The sequence below is a fragment of the Siniperca chuatsi genome, linkage group LG16 (genome assembly GCF_020085105.1).
Source record: "Siniperca chuatsi isolate FFG_IHB_CAS linkage group LG16, ASM2008510v1, whole genome shotgun sequence".
Classification (NCBI taxonomy): domain Eukaryota; kingdom Metazoa; phylum Chordata; class Actinopteri; order Centrarchiformes; family Sinipercidae; genus Siniperca; species Siniperca chuatsi.
Window position 1 is genome coordinate 12,199,174 of NC_058057.1, and position 17,984 is coordinate 12,217,157.

At 39.6% G+C, this 17,984-nt stretch overlaps 1 protein-coding gene across 2 annotated transcripts; it reads right to left on the reverse strand.

Moving 5' to 3' along the window:
• Positions 1–514: 514 nt before the first annotated feature.
• On the reverse strand, positions 515–17,146 carry ehd3 (EH-domain containing 3). 2 transcript variants are annotated; one of them, XM_044168346.1, is made up of 9 exons: positions 15,746–17,146; positions 12,407–12,583; positions 11,645–11,742; positions 8,900–8,947; positions 6,652–6,793; positions 6,379–6,478; positions 5,516–5,686; positions 3,426–3,590; positions 515–3,318 (listed from the first exon to the last, which is right to left on the reverse strand). In XM_044168346.1, exons 1-9 carry the CDS (start codon positions 15,970–15,972, stop codon positions 2,791–2,793), a joined length of 1,656 nt encoding a protein of 551 aa, XP_044024281.1. In that variant the 5' UTR covers positions 15,973–17,146; the 3' UTR covers positions 515–2,790. The 2 variants fall into 2 exon arrangements, with proteins under 2 accessions (XP_044024281.1, XP_044024282.1); XM_044168347.1 differs by lacking the exon at positions 8,900–8,947 and having other exon boundaries at positions 15,746–17,139.
• Positions 17,147–17,984: the final 838 nt, after the last annotated feature.

Here is a 17,984-nt window from a genome sequence, read left to right on the forward strand (position 1 = left end):
TTGTCCGTTTTAAGATCTAGGGACATTTCCTGAACACTGACCACCACAATGCTCACACATAACCGCTGTATTATTCTCCAAATGAAAAATCGGGGGGGGAATGAAGGATTATGCTGAGAAGGGCTCCCTTGTGCCTTTCTTTTTTTTTTTCCTTTGTGCCACAAAGATTTGTTTTGTTTGAAAAAATAAGTGAGAACATCAACAAAAAAATATTATGAGCATTCAAAGGCACGTTTGGTCCAAGTTCTGTTAATTTCTGTCCCGTCCTCTGTTCATTGCTACTGCCGCACTTTGTCTTTCCCCCCGTCTGCTGTAGAGAATATCGATAAATTGTTGAGAAATATTCAATATATTGACGGAGCGTTTCTATTTTAACTGGCGCAGCTTTTCTGGCCTTTACGGCACTGGTTTAGCGGCCCACGAGTCAAGAGAGTGAGTGAGGTAAGTCACACACACACACACACACACACACTTCGATTGCTCCTAACACAAACCAAACAGGGCAACAAAAAAGTTGAGTAAATGACGCTTTATTACACTTTTGGACTGTTGTTTATGTTGACAGAAAACAAGTGAAATACAGATCTCACAATGCATAACCACCTTTAAACAGAAAAAAATACCATAACGCCAGTGTTTCCACTTAGTGTATCTACCAATCGACAGGACTTCATGTTGCAATCCGTCAGGAAATGAAAACAACTTATGATTCTGAAGGACTTTGTTCTGCAGAGAATCCACATTCAATAAGCATCCTTTTTAACATTATTCGGTTGATCTGACCTGGCTCTTTTATGAAATATGAGCTAGTGATGCGTAAAGCAGCCCAGATGATGCGGATGATTTCCCAATCGGTGTTCATGGAATGCAAACAGTCTTTCTGTACAGTAGATTCACAGTAACGCACAGAGGGGCACAAAAGGGCCATAAACTGGAAATATTTAAGTCAATTCTGTAGCTAAAACTGGGGTAAGACTGTCTCAGTCATAAAACACATAGTGAACATCATATGGGAACCCAAAATTAGTTAGCTTAGTGTTTCATCTTATGTTTAGCAACTCTCACTGGTAACAAACCACAAACATGGTCCTAACGTTAAGTATATATACATACATAGTGGCATATCGCTACAGTAAATCATTGTAAAGAGGGATTACATTTATTACATGTATACAATTTAAACACATGAAATTCAAAGCCAAACTTCCATTCAGAAACAAAAAGAAACATTTGTAAAATGTGTCGATTAGTGTTTCGTTATCGTCACAAAATAAGCAAACAGCTGTGTGTTCACTCTCTGGACTGCCAGGTTAGGTTAGATTAGCAATAACTGATTCATCACGTTTCAATTAATAACCCACTGGAATACTCCCGACACAGTAGCCTGTGAAATGCTTAAGACTTAATAAAAATATATGTTACAAATAATAACAACACTGATACATGTGGTCATATGCATACATACAATAATCAGGATGTGCCCACACAGAACCATGAACGTCTGCACATTTAACATTCAAAGTCCTTACAATACTTTTATATTGAGAATGTCAGCACACTCATGTGTCCAAACAATACCCATTATATAGTTTTCATATTATAGACACAGTATTTCCAAACATGTTAATGGTATTTAGAACTATGTCAAAATCATAGAGAAACATCTTCCTCCTTCACTGCAGTAAAGGAGGTCAGTCCAGGTGCTACAGTAAATGATGGTGATGTTACCCCCCCACACACACACATCAATATCTGTATATCACATTTAAAATTTTAAAAAAGTTGATGTAGGCCATTTTCTTTTTATGATAATTGGTGCTCCACACTTTCCATTCTCTCCTCTGGTTGCAAACCATGTAACCAGAATTGTGTTCATTTTCTGTGCATGTGCTTCTATACATTTGTATGCGTTTGTGTGTATTCTCAAGCCACTTGCCAGGAAGTCTTTGTAGCTGTTTAATATGTCGCCATGAAACAAAAGACACAATACTCAGCCGTGCCAGGAGACAAAAGAATAATGCAGGACCTCGAGATACAAGAACTGTGAAATGTTTTAGTATCGTGTTGAACACTACAGTTTACAGATTATAATACAATAATAGTTCCTATTGTAGATCAAGTTTTAATGGGGGTAAACTGTTTATTTGTATTTTTATATCCCAGTCTTCCTTCATCCAAAATGATCCTTCCAAAAACATTTTCTTTCTTCACATTGTTGCATCTCTCCCATTTTCTTCCAGTAGTTTGGATCAACTTACATTTTGCTGTATTCCAGTGTTTCTTGTTTTAGACTTATTATTATTATTTTTTTAAATAATTATCATATCAGTTGTCGTAACATCTCTAACACCTGTCCTGCCTAACAACTCAACTGCAAATCAGGACACTGGACTAAAGACCTGACTTTAAATCGGAGGACTCATCAAGATCCAGTTTTTCTACTCCATTAAAAGCCATTTCAGCACACTAGCAATGTAGCATTTGTATCGGTTGCCTATGCATTCATTAACTTGATTCTTATTTGAATGTAACTAAATATTTTGCTTTAATATTTGCCTCTTGAAGGTAAGGAAAGGCTGCAGATGTGGGGAGGGCGGCAACATAGTGGGACTGGGAGTTGGAAATGGGGTCTAATTTTGCTGAAATACTTTTCATTTTTAGTTTTTTTTTTTGCTATAATGCTACAGGAATATTCCTATTTTAATTGGGATATTTTTCTCTGTTTGGAGGAGGGGGGAGGGCTACTTACAGGTTTTGGGGGACAGGGGATGGTGTAATCTAATCTTATATTTACTCAGGTATTTTCCTCTTGGAAGGAGGCACCAGGTGTGCAGGCAGGTCCGATGGTAGTTCATGTCCCTCCAGTTTCACTTTTATCAGGTGATTGGCCAAAGCAAACTCCTCATCATCTAGCATCCCATCCTTATCGATATCTGCCAGCTTCCAAATCTTTCCCAGGACTGTATTGGGCAGTTTTGACTTCACCATCTCCTTCTTGGCATTGGCTCCCGTCACCTTCCCGTTGACGGGAGATAATGTGTAGAAAATCTCATCGTAAGCAGGTTTGTCACGTGCAACGACCCACTCTGCTTCGTCGATACCTTCACCGGCTCCTTCGCCGTACCCGTGGCCAAATGGACCGTCCAAAGTGCCATCGAACGCACCACCCTTCACAACTGCGTTGGGACGCTGGTTTTCCTCTTGGCGGACCAGTACCATTAAGCCAGCAATGTCATTGGCCAGCATGTCATCCACTGCCTCCAGGAGTTTGGGTTTCAGAGGCTGGAATTTGTTGAGATCCTGAGCTTGAAGTTGGTCCTGGAAGAGATAATACAGAAAACAAAATCCCCCACATCACAAGTTTAGATTTTATCTATCTAAACCTCTATCTGTAAATCTACATTCATTTGCTCTTTCCTGTTTACCTGCATCTTCTTCAGATTAGGAAAATCTCCAGGTGATATCTGATGCTCTCTTTCTATGCGTTTATAAATATCTCCCAGACTGCCAATCAGTTCTTTCTTCTTGTTCTCCTTCCCAAACACCGAGGGCATCTCTTTCTTCAGTGAGCTGATGATGTAGGCATGGACCTGCATTGTGAGAGTGAAAGATGCTCAGGTACTACACAGCACACTTACTGGAACAACAAGTCGGTCTCTTTAAAGCTCTAGTATTTAAAGTCATAATCCTTAAGATTTCAGTTGTGGTTTATTTGGCAACACCTGTGGTCACTGGTGGTAATGCTGAGAAAGTCTTATTAATACAAGTCCCAGAGTTCCATTTGAAATGACAATTATTAATCACTGGGGGCAGGAAACACACTTTGAGCAGCTACTCTGTCAGAAATACAACAGAAAAAGACAAGCAACACGTGTATCAGTTTACATGCAAATATGTTTACTCTTCAAAATGTCCAGGACCGGCTGTTACGGATTACGTCATTACGTATCATATGCTCGTCTTCCAAATTTCATACAATACATGCACGCATCATTTTCTGTGAATCCCTTGTGCATGTCATTTGAATCCAGCACAGGAATGGCGGACTCCACCACTGAATGCAAACCAGGGTTGGGCCGATGAACGATTCCACCGTTCATCGCTGATGGCTGACAGCCATGGACCGCAGAGCCCACTACCATTGTAACTTAAAAGCCCCCCATCCCCGGTGAGAAAAATCTTGTTACTTGTGTAGCTTTGCGAATAAAAAGCTAATTAGAGGAGTTTATCACTATGACTAGTATTTTAAATATTTTTTATAATCATATGATATGATGTTTGGACCACAACATGCAAGGAGACAAACACCGATATCTGCGCTAACCATCTTTACATGCGGCAAAACATATAATTTCTTCAACAATCAATTAAGTATTTATGAAGAAATTAAATTAATTTAGGACCAATTGCACTTGTACTTGCAGGTTATTTGTGTTTCATCATTGTCCCGTTCTCCACTTTCCTTCTTATGATTCTCATATAAAAAAATTTTGGCATAAGAGCTTTTGATAAATGGCTGAAATGTAACATCATAAGCAGAAAACTGTTGCAACCCTGGAGTCTGGGGACACTAAAGACTCCTTTAACCAGATTAGTCATACAGTAAATCTCTCAGATTACCTTTGTTGTCATTTGTTTTTAATATTCAACAGAAAGTAAACATGGGAAAACCCATATTTGTTATGTTGCTGTGGTGATGTGTGTGTGTGTGTGTTTCCCTGAATCCACCTCGTGTCCTTGAAGCTCATCACAAAACACACACACACCCTATAGCGTCCTACTCTCAGTTTAATAAATCTGTGTGTGTGCGTGTTTGAGTGTATGCACGTGTACATCCTCTGTTTTTCCTCGAACTACAACAGGCAGCGGAGTGTCGCTTCTCATACTTGACTTCCTGTCCAGAGAGGAAACAGGAAACAATTCACTCAGAGGAGAATAGCCACATTTGTCTGATACTATTGGTTATGTGACAGCGACAGCTTTTTCTGTCAAGGTTAACAGCTGGATGGGGTGGGGAGAGCAAGTGAGTGATGGGAAGTATAAAAAGGAAACACACACACACACACACACACACACACACACACACACACACACACACAAACACCCATAAACATGTCATTGTCAAATAACAGCAAGAGCTGCATTGTTTTAGCTTATTGCACATGTTCAGGGTTGTGGATGGATGTGAAATGCACTTTCATTAGGGTTTTTTTTTCTTTTTTTTTTCTAATCATCACAAAAAATAATTGTAAATGGCTTTTTCTGCCAGTTGCAGGTGATAATAAAATTGTAAATCAGTTTGGGCAAATGGATTTAATATGGAATAGGTACCAGACTGATAATCCTTCTGCAGAAGTAAGAAATGTTGGTTACAAATATATAACAGTGCTTATAATATCCACATCCACCATTAAAAACATCCCCAGACAACGCATCACCTCTTGCTACTGTTAGCTACAGCTGTGCCATAACTAGAATCTCCATCAGTGAGTGTGTGTGTGTGTGTGTACCTTACCTTGGCTAGTCTAGCCCTCTTGATCAGATCATTGAGTTTTCTAAGTGCCGCATTTCTCGGTAAAGACTGAATGTCCTTAAATAGATCCTGCTCCTCTGCTTCAAACAGCTTCCTGTTGTCTGGAATCAACAGAGGGTGGGACCAGAATGAACCGATGTAGACGCGGATCACCTGTCAGAGAGGGAGACAGACGAAAAATCAACAGCGGGTGGGACCAAAACAAGATAAAAGAAAAGACATAAAACAGGCACAATCTAGCTAATAGCATCTCATTTTTGACAATTTAAGGCAACAAGAGAGCAACCGCATTGATCTGTTTGTTAGTGAATAACCAATAATACAAATGTGCGTAATATACATGAGCATGTAATGGGCCTTTAGATGACAGCTAGAGGCCAACTCCAAGAAAACTCAAGTTTACATAAAAGGGAAAAACACAAACTTCTACGAGCAATTTTAGTAGATAATTTCCGAGGTGTCAATTTTAAAATGTATTGTTTCATAAAGATATAAAAAGGCATAAAGAGAGGTGCATTATACCCACAACAAGCCACAGGATGACAAGTGTGGTGTTGAAACTTGGCTAATAAAGCCTGAGGGAGCTGTGATTCCAGTGTTCAGGTATCTATAGATTGCATTTTCATTGATATTTTTATTCAACATCAACTCCATCAAGGTGTCCTGGACACAACTACACTTGTCGATTGCCACATGCTCTTCCTATCTCAGTTTTACTCAGGCACCATCTAGCATTACTACAAACACCAGACAAGGTGGAAAGCTTTAAACTCCAAACTCCAGGCTTTGATTGGTGACCAGTGCTAAGTTCATTGTTTGTTTTTCACACTTCATGTTTACTATACCTCGGGGGTGTTGACTATTTTTCCCAGTGACCACATCAGAGCACCATAAACTCTCATCAACTGCTGGGTCTCTATCTGGTCAGCCTTGTTCAGCACAACCCTGTGAAAAAAATGACACAAGAGAACAGCGTTGACTGTGTGAAAGCAAAGAGGTGCTGACAGTAACACTGCATAAACATCCTATCATGTTGATATACATGTTCAAAGAGAACAACTATTCATGTGTCTGTTGTCTAGAATTGGATATCTGTAAATCAAGCAACCCTACATTACCTGATCTTGTCCTCGTGGTTCTTCAGGGCCTTTATCACTTCTGAGAACTCATCAGAGATGTCCAGTTTGTGGGCATCAAACAGTAATATGATCCTGTCCACTCGCTCTGCAAACCACTCCAAGACAGCCGCAAAGTCATAGCCTGAGAGGAGGAGGAGGATCCAAAAAAGTGGTCGGGGTGTGAAATAAAAGGTGAAATTAAGAATGTAAGAAATAGAGATAGTTAATAGTGCATCCATTTACTTCTTGTTTCTTTGCTCCCATCCCATTCCGTTGTCAAAATAGCATTAAAGAGAGGCATTTGAATTGGTGGTGAACATTAATGAAACAGTTCATGCAACTGCTGAGGTACAGGTCAGTCCACTGAGATTTTATGCTGATAATCCACATGTATAATCCATGAACTGAGCCATTAACCTCAACTGTGATGTTGCAATATTCGCAAAAGGAAACAATTACAATGGCTTCAGGTCATAGAGGAGGCAATAAGAAGGACGCCCATATTACAACATGCTGAGAGAGAAGAATGTCTGTTTACAGATGAAGGCAGCCCTGCCAGGGTTCAACTACGTGGCGTTTTAAAACTAACCAAAAACCTCATAAGCATCTGGACTGTAAAAAACTGATCATTTATTGTCTTTTTCAGCATCCTAAATTAACCATTTTAGAGCCTTTTATGCGTAAAATGCAATCATGCCCTAATTAAATTAAGGCAGTCATGAATGCATGGATGAGTGAATGAATGAGTTAAAGCCTCCATAATGCATGAATAAATGGATCAATGATGAAATCTGTCAGCAGGAGTACATCATTGCCTCCTTTGACTTTCTATCCTACTCAAGGACAAAACTGACTCTTACCTGGAGAAATTCCACAGTATATGAGAGGAGAACAAAGAACAGAGGACAGAACGAAGGATTAGTGGGATAAAATTTCCAACCAACACTGAAGGACACACAAGAGATGCAGAGTCAATGGTGAACCTGTTAGAGCTGAGATTATGGGATAGTAACTCGGAGGCATTTGCTGTCAATTGGTAGTAGATAGTAGCTTTATGTTAATAAAGTGAATGACAAATGGATTTTCTGAAGAGCTATGTTTGTGAAAAATGTTCTCCCTTCAAATTACAAACTAAATCTACAAGCTTTGCATATGTTATCACTTTGAATGTATCTAAATTTGATTCACACTGGTCCTCCTTCATCGCTTACAGGGAGGCAGACTCACTATACAGACATAGCTGTGATAAAAATCCCCCTTTTTACATACTGCTGCTATTGCTACTATGGCTGCACTGTTGCTCCTCCCAGTAGAGGAATAGTTTATACTCAAGGTGAACGATTGAAATAATAACACTGACATGATGCCTCAAAGACTACTTTACCAGCGAACGTAAAAAAAAAAAGGACATCTTTCAGAACAAATTAATGTTGTTGAATATTCATTCATTCCTCACTGGGATGGGAGCAAAAGTTTAGCAGTTGTAGCAATAAGTAGGTAAAACATGGCAATTGGTTTTAGCTGGCCACTGCTGCTTGAGCAAAGCTATGGAAGGGTTAAGAGAGAGATACTTTGATATTTTGAATTTTAGGGGATTATTCTTTACACAAAGCACTTTTCACATGGTCTGGGGAAAAACAGGACTGTAAATCTAAAGCTCCACTATTGCAACCATGGACCTGCAGTGTTCTGATGATTTTACTATCCTTAGAGCCTTACCTGACAGTGGCGGTAGAGTAAAGGTCACAGAAAACAATTACAGAGATACTCCTGTCAGTTTCTTATAACTTGTGTACAAAGCTAATATTTCGCCTGAGGATCGCACCAGAGTAATGCTCGAGTATCAAAAATGAAGAGGTCATGGTTAGCATGAACTTACTAAGAATATTTGTTTCAAATAGTCAACCAAATTAGTATATTTTCTTTACAGTTTGGTGGCAGAAGAACGCTCAGGGCCAAAAACTTCATCATTCATCCTCTGGAGAACATGAGTATCCAACAAAACATGTCACTAAAATACATCCATTAGTTCTTGAGACACTAAGGCTAAGTTTGTCCATGTGATAAATATGACTAAAATATTAATTTGGCTAGCTAACAAGGTAAACTCCAGGATAAATATATTTTTCCCCCAAACCATGTGACAAGAGTCTGGTGAAGAACATGTAACAGTCCATAAATTCTTCAAAGTATTGCTTTAATAAGCATTTTTGCACATGGGTGATGCCTAGTTTATCATCTACAATACCTCCATAAGGACATCTATGTAGGCAGCTATAGCCTGACAACTGCTCATCTGGACACACACACACACGACATTGATAAAACAATGCAAAACGGTGAAAGAAAAGTAACAATATTAAGAATGAGACACACAACGTACAGATATCATACATACAAATGAAACATGAAAACATATACATGACATGTAATAAACAAATGGATGGAATTGGATGAAAAGAAAATGGACACACACACACACAGACACACAAACAAAAGCTCAACCATGCACACTCACTCACACTCTGTCCCTAGAGACAACACAGCTGTGCTGACTCAGTAGAGGTTAATGTTAGCCTGTAATTTTTTTTATATCCAACAGACAAAAGCAGGTTCCCACCTCACTGTGCTGTTTAATTGGTTTGACAACACATTCAGAAGACACTTTGACTGAACAAACAGAAAGTAGAACAGAGCTGATGTGGGTCTGATTCAATTAAATTACTTCCACTTGTAAACAAAATCGGAAATTGTGTTGGCCCTGACAGAGTGTCCACACTCTGTTGTTTCTCAACAGAAAAGCTGCAGACATCAACATTCTCATGACAAACATTAATCCAGACCCAACCCTGCTATGAAGTAATGTGCTGAACTCAATGACCAGATTATGCTCCTTGTTCCTATTTAGCCTTTGGAACCTCATAAGTATGTTTATATATTTTATCATGTCAGCACTCTGAATTTCATGATCTAGTCCATGGAAAACTTTTTGGAGACACAAAGGAAATACTGCCTAGAGCAGGGGTGGGGATACAAAAAGATATATGAAAAAATAACATTATCACATCATAGGGACATCCTTAAATTATCGTGAAAAATGATGAATGCTGATGAACCCCTACTAATCAAGAATTCAACAAACAAGATGTTTTTTCAAGCTCACTACCCTACCTAATCTCTTTTTTTGTGATACTGTGAGGTGTGATGCTAAATGTACTGTGATGACAGTCAATATTACAGAGTTTTGGTAAAAGAGAAACAAACCATGTGGGCCTTACTCAACATAAAGCATTAAACAGTGCAAGATTAACTGGTTGTTTTAATAGTGAACAAACAAAAGTAAAGAATGAGACAGACAAAAGGAAAGAAAGAAATTCAAAGATGAATGGAGAAAGAGGGACTGAGTGAATGTGGGAAAGACTAAATTATAGCGGTCTTCAATTATCCCAGCTCTTTTGTTAATGTTGGCGGTTGGTATGGCAATGCCAGCATTTCGCTTTGGGAATGCCAGCCATGCCGGACACATATCAAACTGTAAGAAAGCTGGGAAGAATTCTTGTAAGCCCTTCACACCTTCTCTTCACACTGTAGTCTCTACATTCAGATCAATACCACGAGTGGGATCTGTCCACTGTTGGTTCACTCGTTTCTAAATGTAGATAAGAAGTATAATTAAGAATCATATAACTTTATTTGATTATCTCGCCTTTCAATTTTGGATTGAAGAGTGTTTTACTTGCAATTTCTTTTCAGTTTTAGACCATTCCCATGTGCTGACCTGGGTGGCAAGAGTTAAGCAGTGATAGATAAGCAAAGAGCAACATGCAGTTGAGATGAATGGGTTTTTGTGTACATGAATCAAGAAAAAGTGTCATTATCAAATTAAATGGCCATGTAACACTCTCTTTTACATTCAACATACATACTTCTTCAAAACAAAACTAACATCTCTCCCCACAACTGCATGTCTATGGGTCCTGTGTGTGCATGTCTGTATTTTGGGCCTATGTGTGTAAACTGTACGATGGAGTGCAAAAATTGAATTTCAACCGAGGGATTAATAATTAAAAGTAATTCTTCTTCTTATATTGTGCCATCTTCATTCATATTGAGATACTAGACTTAAAAGAATAGCTAAGACACAAGTCACCAAAAACATCTGTATTTCCCCTCCTAGCGCAATAGATAAACACCTGTATCACAGTCAGAGACATTCCTCTGGTATCCTTTGCCATCATTTTATAAAATGATTCAGTTTCTATTTGTCTTTCCAATATTATCTAGGTTACCTTCATTTGTTCACAAAAACAGGAGTAAGTGTAGTTAACATGATTAATGCATCACGTCTCCAGTGATGCTGCAGGGGGGTTTCCAAAATGTTGTCTGAAATGTGCAAACGACATACATAGCAAATAATATTTTTTTTAATCAATAAAGCCACTAAGTATGTGGAAGTCTCACCACGGTAAACGTAAAAAGAATGAAGTGTAAACAAAGGAACAAGCAAATGTAACTACTTCAACTAAACTGCAAGTCCTCTTAAACGTGCAGCTATCTTTGTTGACTATACACGTTTAATGCATGAACAAGCAAATGTACATTGTGTTTTTCATGTTTTAAAATCAGTACGGAACTATACGGTGTTAAAAATGTTAAATCTGAACTGTGTGCATGCGTGTGTGTGTGTGTGTGTGTGTGTGTGTGAGAGAGCACACACACTCATCTTTTTGTCGCTGCTTCCTGCTCTTTGAAATGAATGAAGCATAATCCTCCTGATAGCTAAAAGCTAAAATCAACACACACACACACACCCCCACACCCACACACCCCCAAAGGAAATGCTGACATGGTAGTTCAGTGGGACGAGGGGGCTGCAGCTGAATGGGTCCAGTGAATGAACACTGACACACACACCAACACACACACACATTCATTCATTCACTGACATAAACAGAGGAAGTTAAAAGTGTGAGCACATGAGCTTGTGTCTTACCTCGACTAATTCTCTGTTTCTCTCCTGACAGAATTCCTGGTGTGTCAATCACACTGATGCTTTCCAGCACTGGGTTAGGCAGCTGGGCACACACAAACCTATAAACACGCACGCACACACACATACATACATACACAAGGAAAGGCGAGTTAAAGAAACCGGACAGAAGTGTAAAACAGTTTAACAACAAACATCATCCCATACCTCTCTCTCCCTCTCTCCTCCTTCTCCTCTATCTCCAGCTGTATAAATACTAACAGGTTAGCGGTCGCCCTCACTTTGAACCCGCCTAATCCCCATTGACAGTCAACGTTTCTTCCTCTCTCTCTCTCTCTCTCAGTGGTGGGCCTCTCAGAGCGAGAGTTTTCTCTCACTTTTCTCTTTCTCTCTCTCTCTCTCTCTCTCTCTCTCTGACTCTGCAAAGTCTCTCTCTCTCTCTCTCTCTCTCTCTCTCTCTCTCTCTCTCTCTCTCTCTCTCTCTCTCTCTCTCTCTCTCTCTCTCTCTCATTAAAAGAGAAAAGCCTGACCAGTGAGCAGAGGGAAATTCAATCACACAGGAATGTAGAGCTGTGGTGTGGATTCTCTCACTAGTACTCTCACCCTCTCAATCCACATACTTCACCTTGGTACACCACTTTGTATTTTGAGAACCCCCCCCCAAAAAAAAGATATCTGACAGCATCTGTCATCAGTGCATTTCATCTAGCACTTTGTGAAAGGGTGTTAGTGTGTGTGTGTGTGTGCGTGTGTGGGCGCATTTACCTGTTGAGGAATGCGTTTCCAAATGCGTTCAGCTTTCTGAAGGGCTTCTTGGGGTCAACCACCAAAGCGTTGCCGGGGACGACTCCTTCTGTGTCGCCGTGCATCACCGCGATAAAGGAATCTGTGGTGGGTTCAGGGCCAATCCGCATTCCAGGAAAATCCTGCTCCAACAGGTAGCTTTAGGTGAGATACGACATAGCATTAAACAAAACAAGGCAAGAGACGAGATGTTTCTGATCTACATGCTGTGTAAGAATAAATCAGCCGTACATAAAGGCCTTTATAATTGGAATAATCCTTTCAGAAGATGCTACCTGAGACAATGAACAATAGTGTAGAGGACATTGTGTAGCTAGCATACTGTAAGGCGACATTACAAGAGGTTAATATAATTTTATAAAACATTAGCATAAGTATTACATACACTTTTTAAAGTATTTGTCTGGGGGGAAAATTAGTTTCTGTAGATATATTAAGCATTCATGACAGAGTACCACTTCCACAACTGCTTGTAGGTTTTTTAAAAAGGCCTTGTATCAGTTATATCATTCCAATGAGTTGACTTAGTGCTGCAAGGCCTTTTCAAAGAGATTATGCTGAAAGGAAATTGGTCTGGATGGTAAGAAGCAGTTCAGAAATCACCAGAAAACAGGTCTGCCTTGAATTAGAAGCTGTTGGAACAAAGATTTGGGGGATTTCACATCATCTTAGGGTGGATAGCTGCAGAGCACAAAAGAAGCCACCGCTCCAAACTCAGCAGCATAAAGTTTGATTTCAGTTTGTTGCTGACCCACATGGAGCAAGGCAAAGGTTTCTGAATGAGAGTTGCATTGTTAGTTGAGACAATGTAAGCATAGGTATTTTGCCCAAAGTGGAGTTAAATTACCAAATATCTGTTGGCAGGAGAGATAGTAAGGTATTCAACCCCAAGAGCATGGTGACTACTGTCTGTAGTAGCAATGACAGCACACAGTCACACTCTGGGACTGACATGCTGCAAACTGATGAAACTGCACAAAATGGTCTTAATAATAATAATAATAACAACAATAATAATAATAATAATAATAATAATAATAATAATAATAATAATAAAGAAGAAATATTACATCATTGTTCTCAAGCCACAGCTGTAATTCTTGGACTTGATCTTGTGCCTAAAAATGTTGGTATGGCATTCTCAAAGTGTTGACCACGTAGAGAATATTCAGACTGAACTACGAAGGCAAATCTGTACAAGAATTTGGTTGAGCTCTTCTGGTGCTGACAAGAAGAGTGGTCAAATATACCAGCTGCCAGATGCTTGTTTTGCTTACTGATGTTGACAAACAGCTGACTGGGGTGAAAAAGGTTAAGGGACAGAGAACCAAACATTAGATTTTATGCATGTATGGTTTTGACTAGGCACATTTTTCAGGAGACCCCAATAAATCTCCCAAAGAATTCAAATTTGTGAATGTGTTTTGCTGCAAATAGGTATCACGTTCAACTTACAACAGACTGACAAACTTTTGACCTCATCTGTAACCGTCGCTATGGCAACACAGCTGACTTACAACTCATATGTTTTAGGTGTGAAAGGTTAAATCCTCATCTGTTAATTCAGTGACATCACACGAGTTGCAAATGAAGATTAGTGTGTTTCTTTTGAGTTTCACAACCCCGAAAATATGAACGCAGGCCATAAATTATAAGATTTAGGCAAAAGATTTATAGCTAAAAAAGGACCATGAATTTTAAGTGTGAGTGTGGGATGTGTTTTAACTGCTACCAGATGTAAGGATGATTCCCTTATACATCTTCTCCACAAACACACACACACACACCTTGTCAGACGAGCCAGCAGTGCCTGGTAGAGCCATCTCTCTGCACACGTGTCTGTGCAGTGTGAGTCCTCCTGTCTGTCTGTCGGTCTGTGGGGAGGTTGTGCAGTGCATATGCACAGCCATGTGCACCTAGCAGATTGTATGTACGATATTATATACATACTGTGTGTATGCATGTGCAATTCACATACACATATCAGCTCATATCACCTTGAAGGAAAACTTCAAGGTGATGATTTGCTCCAAGACCCAGAAAGTACAAATTGGAAGTACATTTCAGCCCTAAAATGAAGACAGGGTCAGACTACTGACCTCTGAATAACCGCCCAAGAAGAGGGACTTATATTACCCTCCACCAGCATCTCTTGTCTCTTTCTTTTAGCTGCTGGACAGCTTTTCTAATTCACATCCAGGAATGATATGATTTTAAAAAAACAAAACGTTATTTCCTTGTAACGTTTTGAAAAAGACCTGCACTGCTCCCACATCCAGAGTCTGAGACCCTGCGATATGAAATTTAAAAAGATGCTGTGCAGCAGCTCTGAAAGAGTAAAAAAGAGAGAGAGAGAGAGACAGTGAGAATCAGAGACAGAAGAGGAGGAAGGGAGAGCAGGGATGTCTTCACGGTCCTGTCCTAAAACAGGAAGTCACTAACAGCATCCTCTCTCTGGCGTTCGAAGGCTTACCCCACAATTACCTACTATGCTCTGCAAGTGTGTGTGTGTTTGTGAGTGTGTGTGTGTTTGTGAGAGGGGCAAGTCGTTAGTAGCTGCCCTGCAGTTCAAAAGAGGCCCAACACCCAGCTGCTAATATCTCCCGCTGTCACACATACCAATACCAGAGATACTCCAGGTCATTCACTCTCACACAACTCTGAATATACAACATTATTTTTATACTCAAGACGTTTGCGTAAGAAGAGAGTAATTATTAAAGGCAGTAATACATCTTAAACAAACTTATGTAAAGTTAGGCATGTATTTGGCACCCTTGTCCAAAATGAGTTTATATGATTGATGAAATACACACACCTCGTCAGGGAGGGCTGGAGTGCCAGGCAGTGCTGCCTCCATATGTATTAAGTTGGCATGAGTGTGTGTTATGCTGGCTGTCATATAAACTTTTTTTATGGATTCAATAAAGCTTGCAGAGGAGTGGCTCCTAGCAGTTAGGCTGCAAGGGTATTTGTGTGTGTGATGGATGATCTTTTTGTTACTCTTTTCATATTACTCTCTGTCTTTTTTTTTGGATTGCTTTCTATCTCATTGCACTGCGTTTTATGTCAGTTGTGTTTGGTTCAGTTCTAGTTCATTGCATGACCATGAACTCTTCTTCCACACTCTTAATGACAAACTGCTTCACAGGTGAAGTTGAGAGAGGGAAAAGTCAGTTTGGGTCAACCTCACCCTGTCTATCTTTCTGGTGGCCTCTGCCTCTTGTTTGTGTGTGATTCCCCCTTCCATATGAAGGTCTTTATGTGTGTGTATGAGTGTGTGTGTGCTGTTTTTCTCACCGTATGAAGCTCGTCTTGCCAGTGGAGTACTGTCCCACCAGTAACACCATGGGCTTGTTGTCAAAGTCTGCATCCTCCAGAGCCGGAGAGTGGAACTCATGGAACTTGTAGCTCTCCTCCAGCGGCAGGAGTTTGGTCTTGTAGAGCTTCTTAAGTCCTTCACTGACGGTCTGAAAGACTTCTGGGTCCTTCTTCCTTCTGTCGTCGGTTCCAAGCCAGCTGAACATTGTTGGTTGCTTATTGTTATACTAGTAAAGCCTCCAACACATATAAGTGGTCAAAGACGCTGATAAGATGGACGCTTATTGTCAGCTTATTCTGGTGTTGACTGACAGGTTATCTATACAAATTTGTTATGCCCTTGAGGAATCCAATACTTGTCTTAAAGTCAAACGGAAAGTGAGATTTCCTCACATATAAGACAAGAAGAGCTAATTAAAACTCAGTTTCAGAAAAAAAACAAATAACTTGCCTTCCAGCTTTAAATCTAAACAAAAATGATTAGTGACATATACACACTAAAAATAATCTATATTGTTGTTTTCTCTGGGTTTTATTTTACTGGAAATCTTCTCAAGAGATAAAATCTCCTTAAAAGTCTGTTTTGGGAGAACAAAAATTATGAAAGTATCTTGAAAATCTAAGATATTTTATCTCACATCAGTCATATATACAGATGAAATAACATTTAAAGTCTGACTGTCCTGCTAAGCTGACTGGGTGGTGACTGTTGTTGTTATTGATGATAATACGGAGGTTTGGCCTGATGCTATATTCAACCCAGTTGAAGGTTATTTTAAGATTTTGTATCTAGTAATGTCTAGAACTAAAAAAAAATTGTTGTTATGTTTTTATCAGAATTTAAACCTGACCCTTCAAATGCACTCTCATCATCGAGTCCATCGGTCCTCCCAAGTCCAGGCCACTTCTGCTCCTGGGCCAAAAACCCCCACTGCATTCAATGCGTTTGTTTTTGTTTACCAATCTATTTCAGTAAACAAACACTGACCAGAAAAGCCTAAATTATTCTGCTCATGCACGACGCACCACGTTACCGCTATTCAATTTCGTCCAAAAGCTATCAGAGGAATCCCAAAAATGATGCACCGATCTGCTGTCAAAGCGCAACCACCGTTATTGTTCAACTGCTCCCGCTCTCCTGCCCTCGAAACAACCCAAACCTCTTCAGGACCAGCAATTACCTATGTGGTTTTAGTGTCAAAAATTATGAGTAGCCTGTTTTGCTAGCGCTAAGGGTTATTTTCTGTCACAGCGCGGCGCTGAATGTAGCAGCAGCTGATGGCCTGCAGCTCAATTTAAATGCCGAGTCGAAGGAAACCCGAGCCCGGCGGAAGTGCCCAACGCCTGGCAGTCCGACCAACCGTGGTCCCGCCCAGTGATGCGGGAGCTGAAGCCGGGCAGGACGACGCCATGATGGATGAGGAGAGATGGAGGACCCGCCGTGGTATGACAGCGCGCCACCTAATGGTATTATGTTATTATTTTATAATATTTCCATTTGGTGCAACTTTTTACTTCGAATTCACTACATTTCAGAGGCAAATATTTAACTTTTTGCTCTACGGCATTTGACAGCTATATTTAATATATATATTTTGTTTCTTTTAAGATTAAGATTTTACATACAAAACATGACTTAACAAATATTATGCATACAGATTAACCACCCATCAGTATATAATGTAGGTAGTATTAGCTTCACCTCAACCTGCTACAGCAGTGAAATGCTACTTTAATGCTTTATTATCAACAATCCAATATTGTGACATATAATCATCAAACACTCACAGGGGCAATGTTTCTGCATAAGAAGTACTTTTACTTGTGATACTTTGAGTAAATTAATACTTGTAGACGTTTACTTAAGTAAGATTTTCAATGCAGGACTTTTACTTGTAATAAAGTATTTCTACAGCGTGGTATTGCTACTTTTACTTCAGTAAAATGTCTGAATACTTCTTCCACCACTGCCCCTGGTACATTTGCTAAAGTTTAGATCAAACTTGGAAGTATTGGCTGCCATACATGACTGTTTACACTGCAGTTAGGCCAGATTAGTGTCAGAGTGGTGATATACTGTATTTACTGTATATTGTAGTGTCATGGACGTGTCAAATTTTACATATTTTGCTGGAGATGTCAGTGTCAAACCTAGGTGGTGGTCAGTTTGAGAACCAATATGGTTCTAAAGATGCATTAGGTACAATTACACATCACA

Excerpts from the sequence above, each read along its gene's own strand:
- ehd3 (XM_044168346.1), bottom strand. The coding sequence starts at position 15,972 with ATGTTCAGCTGGCTTGGAACCGACGACAGAAGGAAGAAGGACCCAGAA. Across the intron at positions 11,743-12,406 it reads GGAAACGCATTCCTCAACAG|GTTTGTGTGTGCCCAGCTGC; the intron begins GTAAATGCGCCC and ends GCGTGTTTATAG. Across the intron at positions 6,794-8,899 it reads ACATAGATGTCCTTATGGAG|GCTATGACTTTGCGGCTGTC; the intron begins GTATTGTAGATG and ends TCCTCCTCTCAG.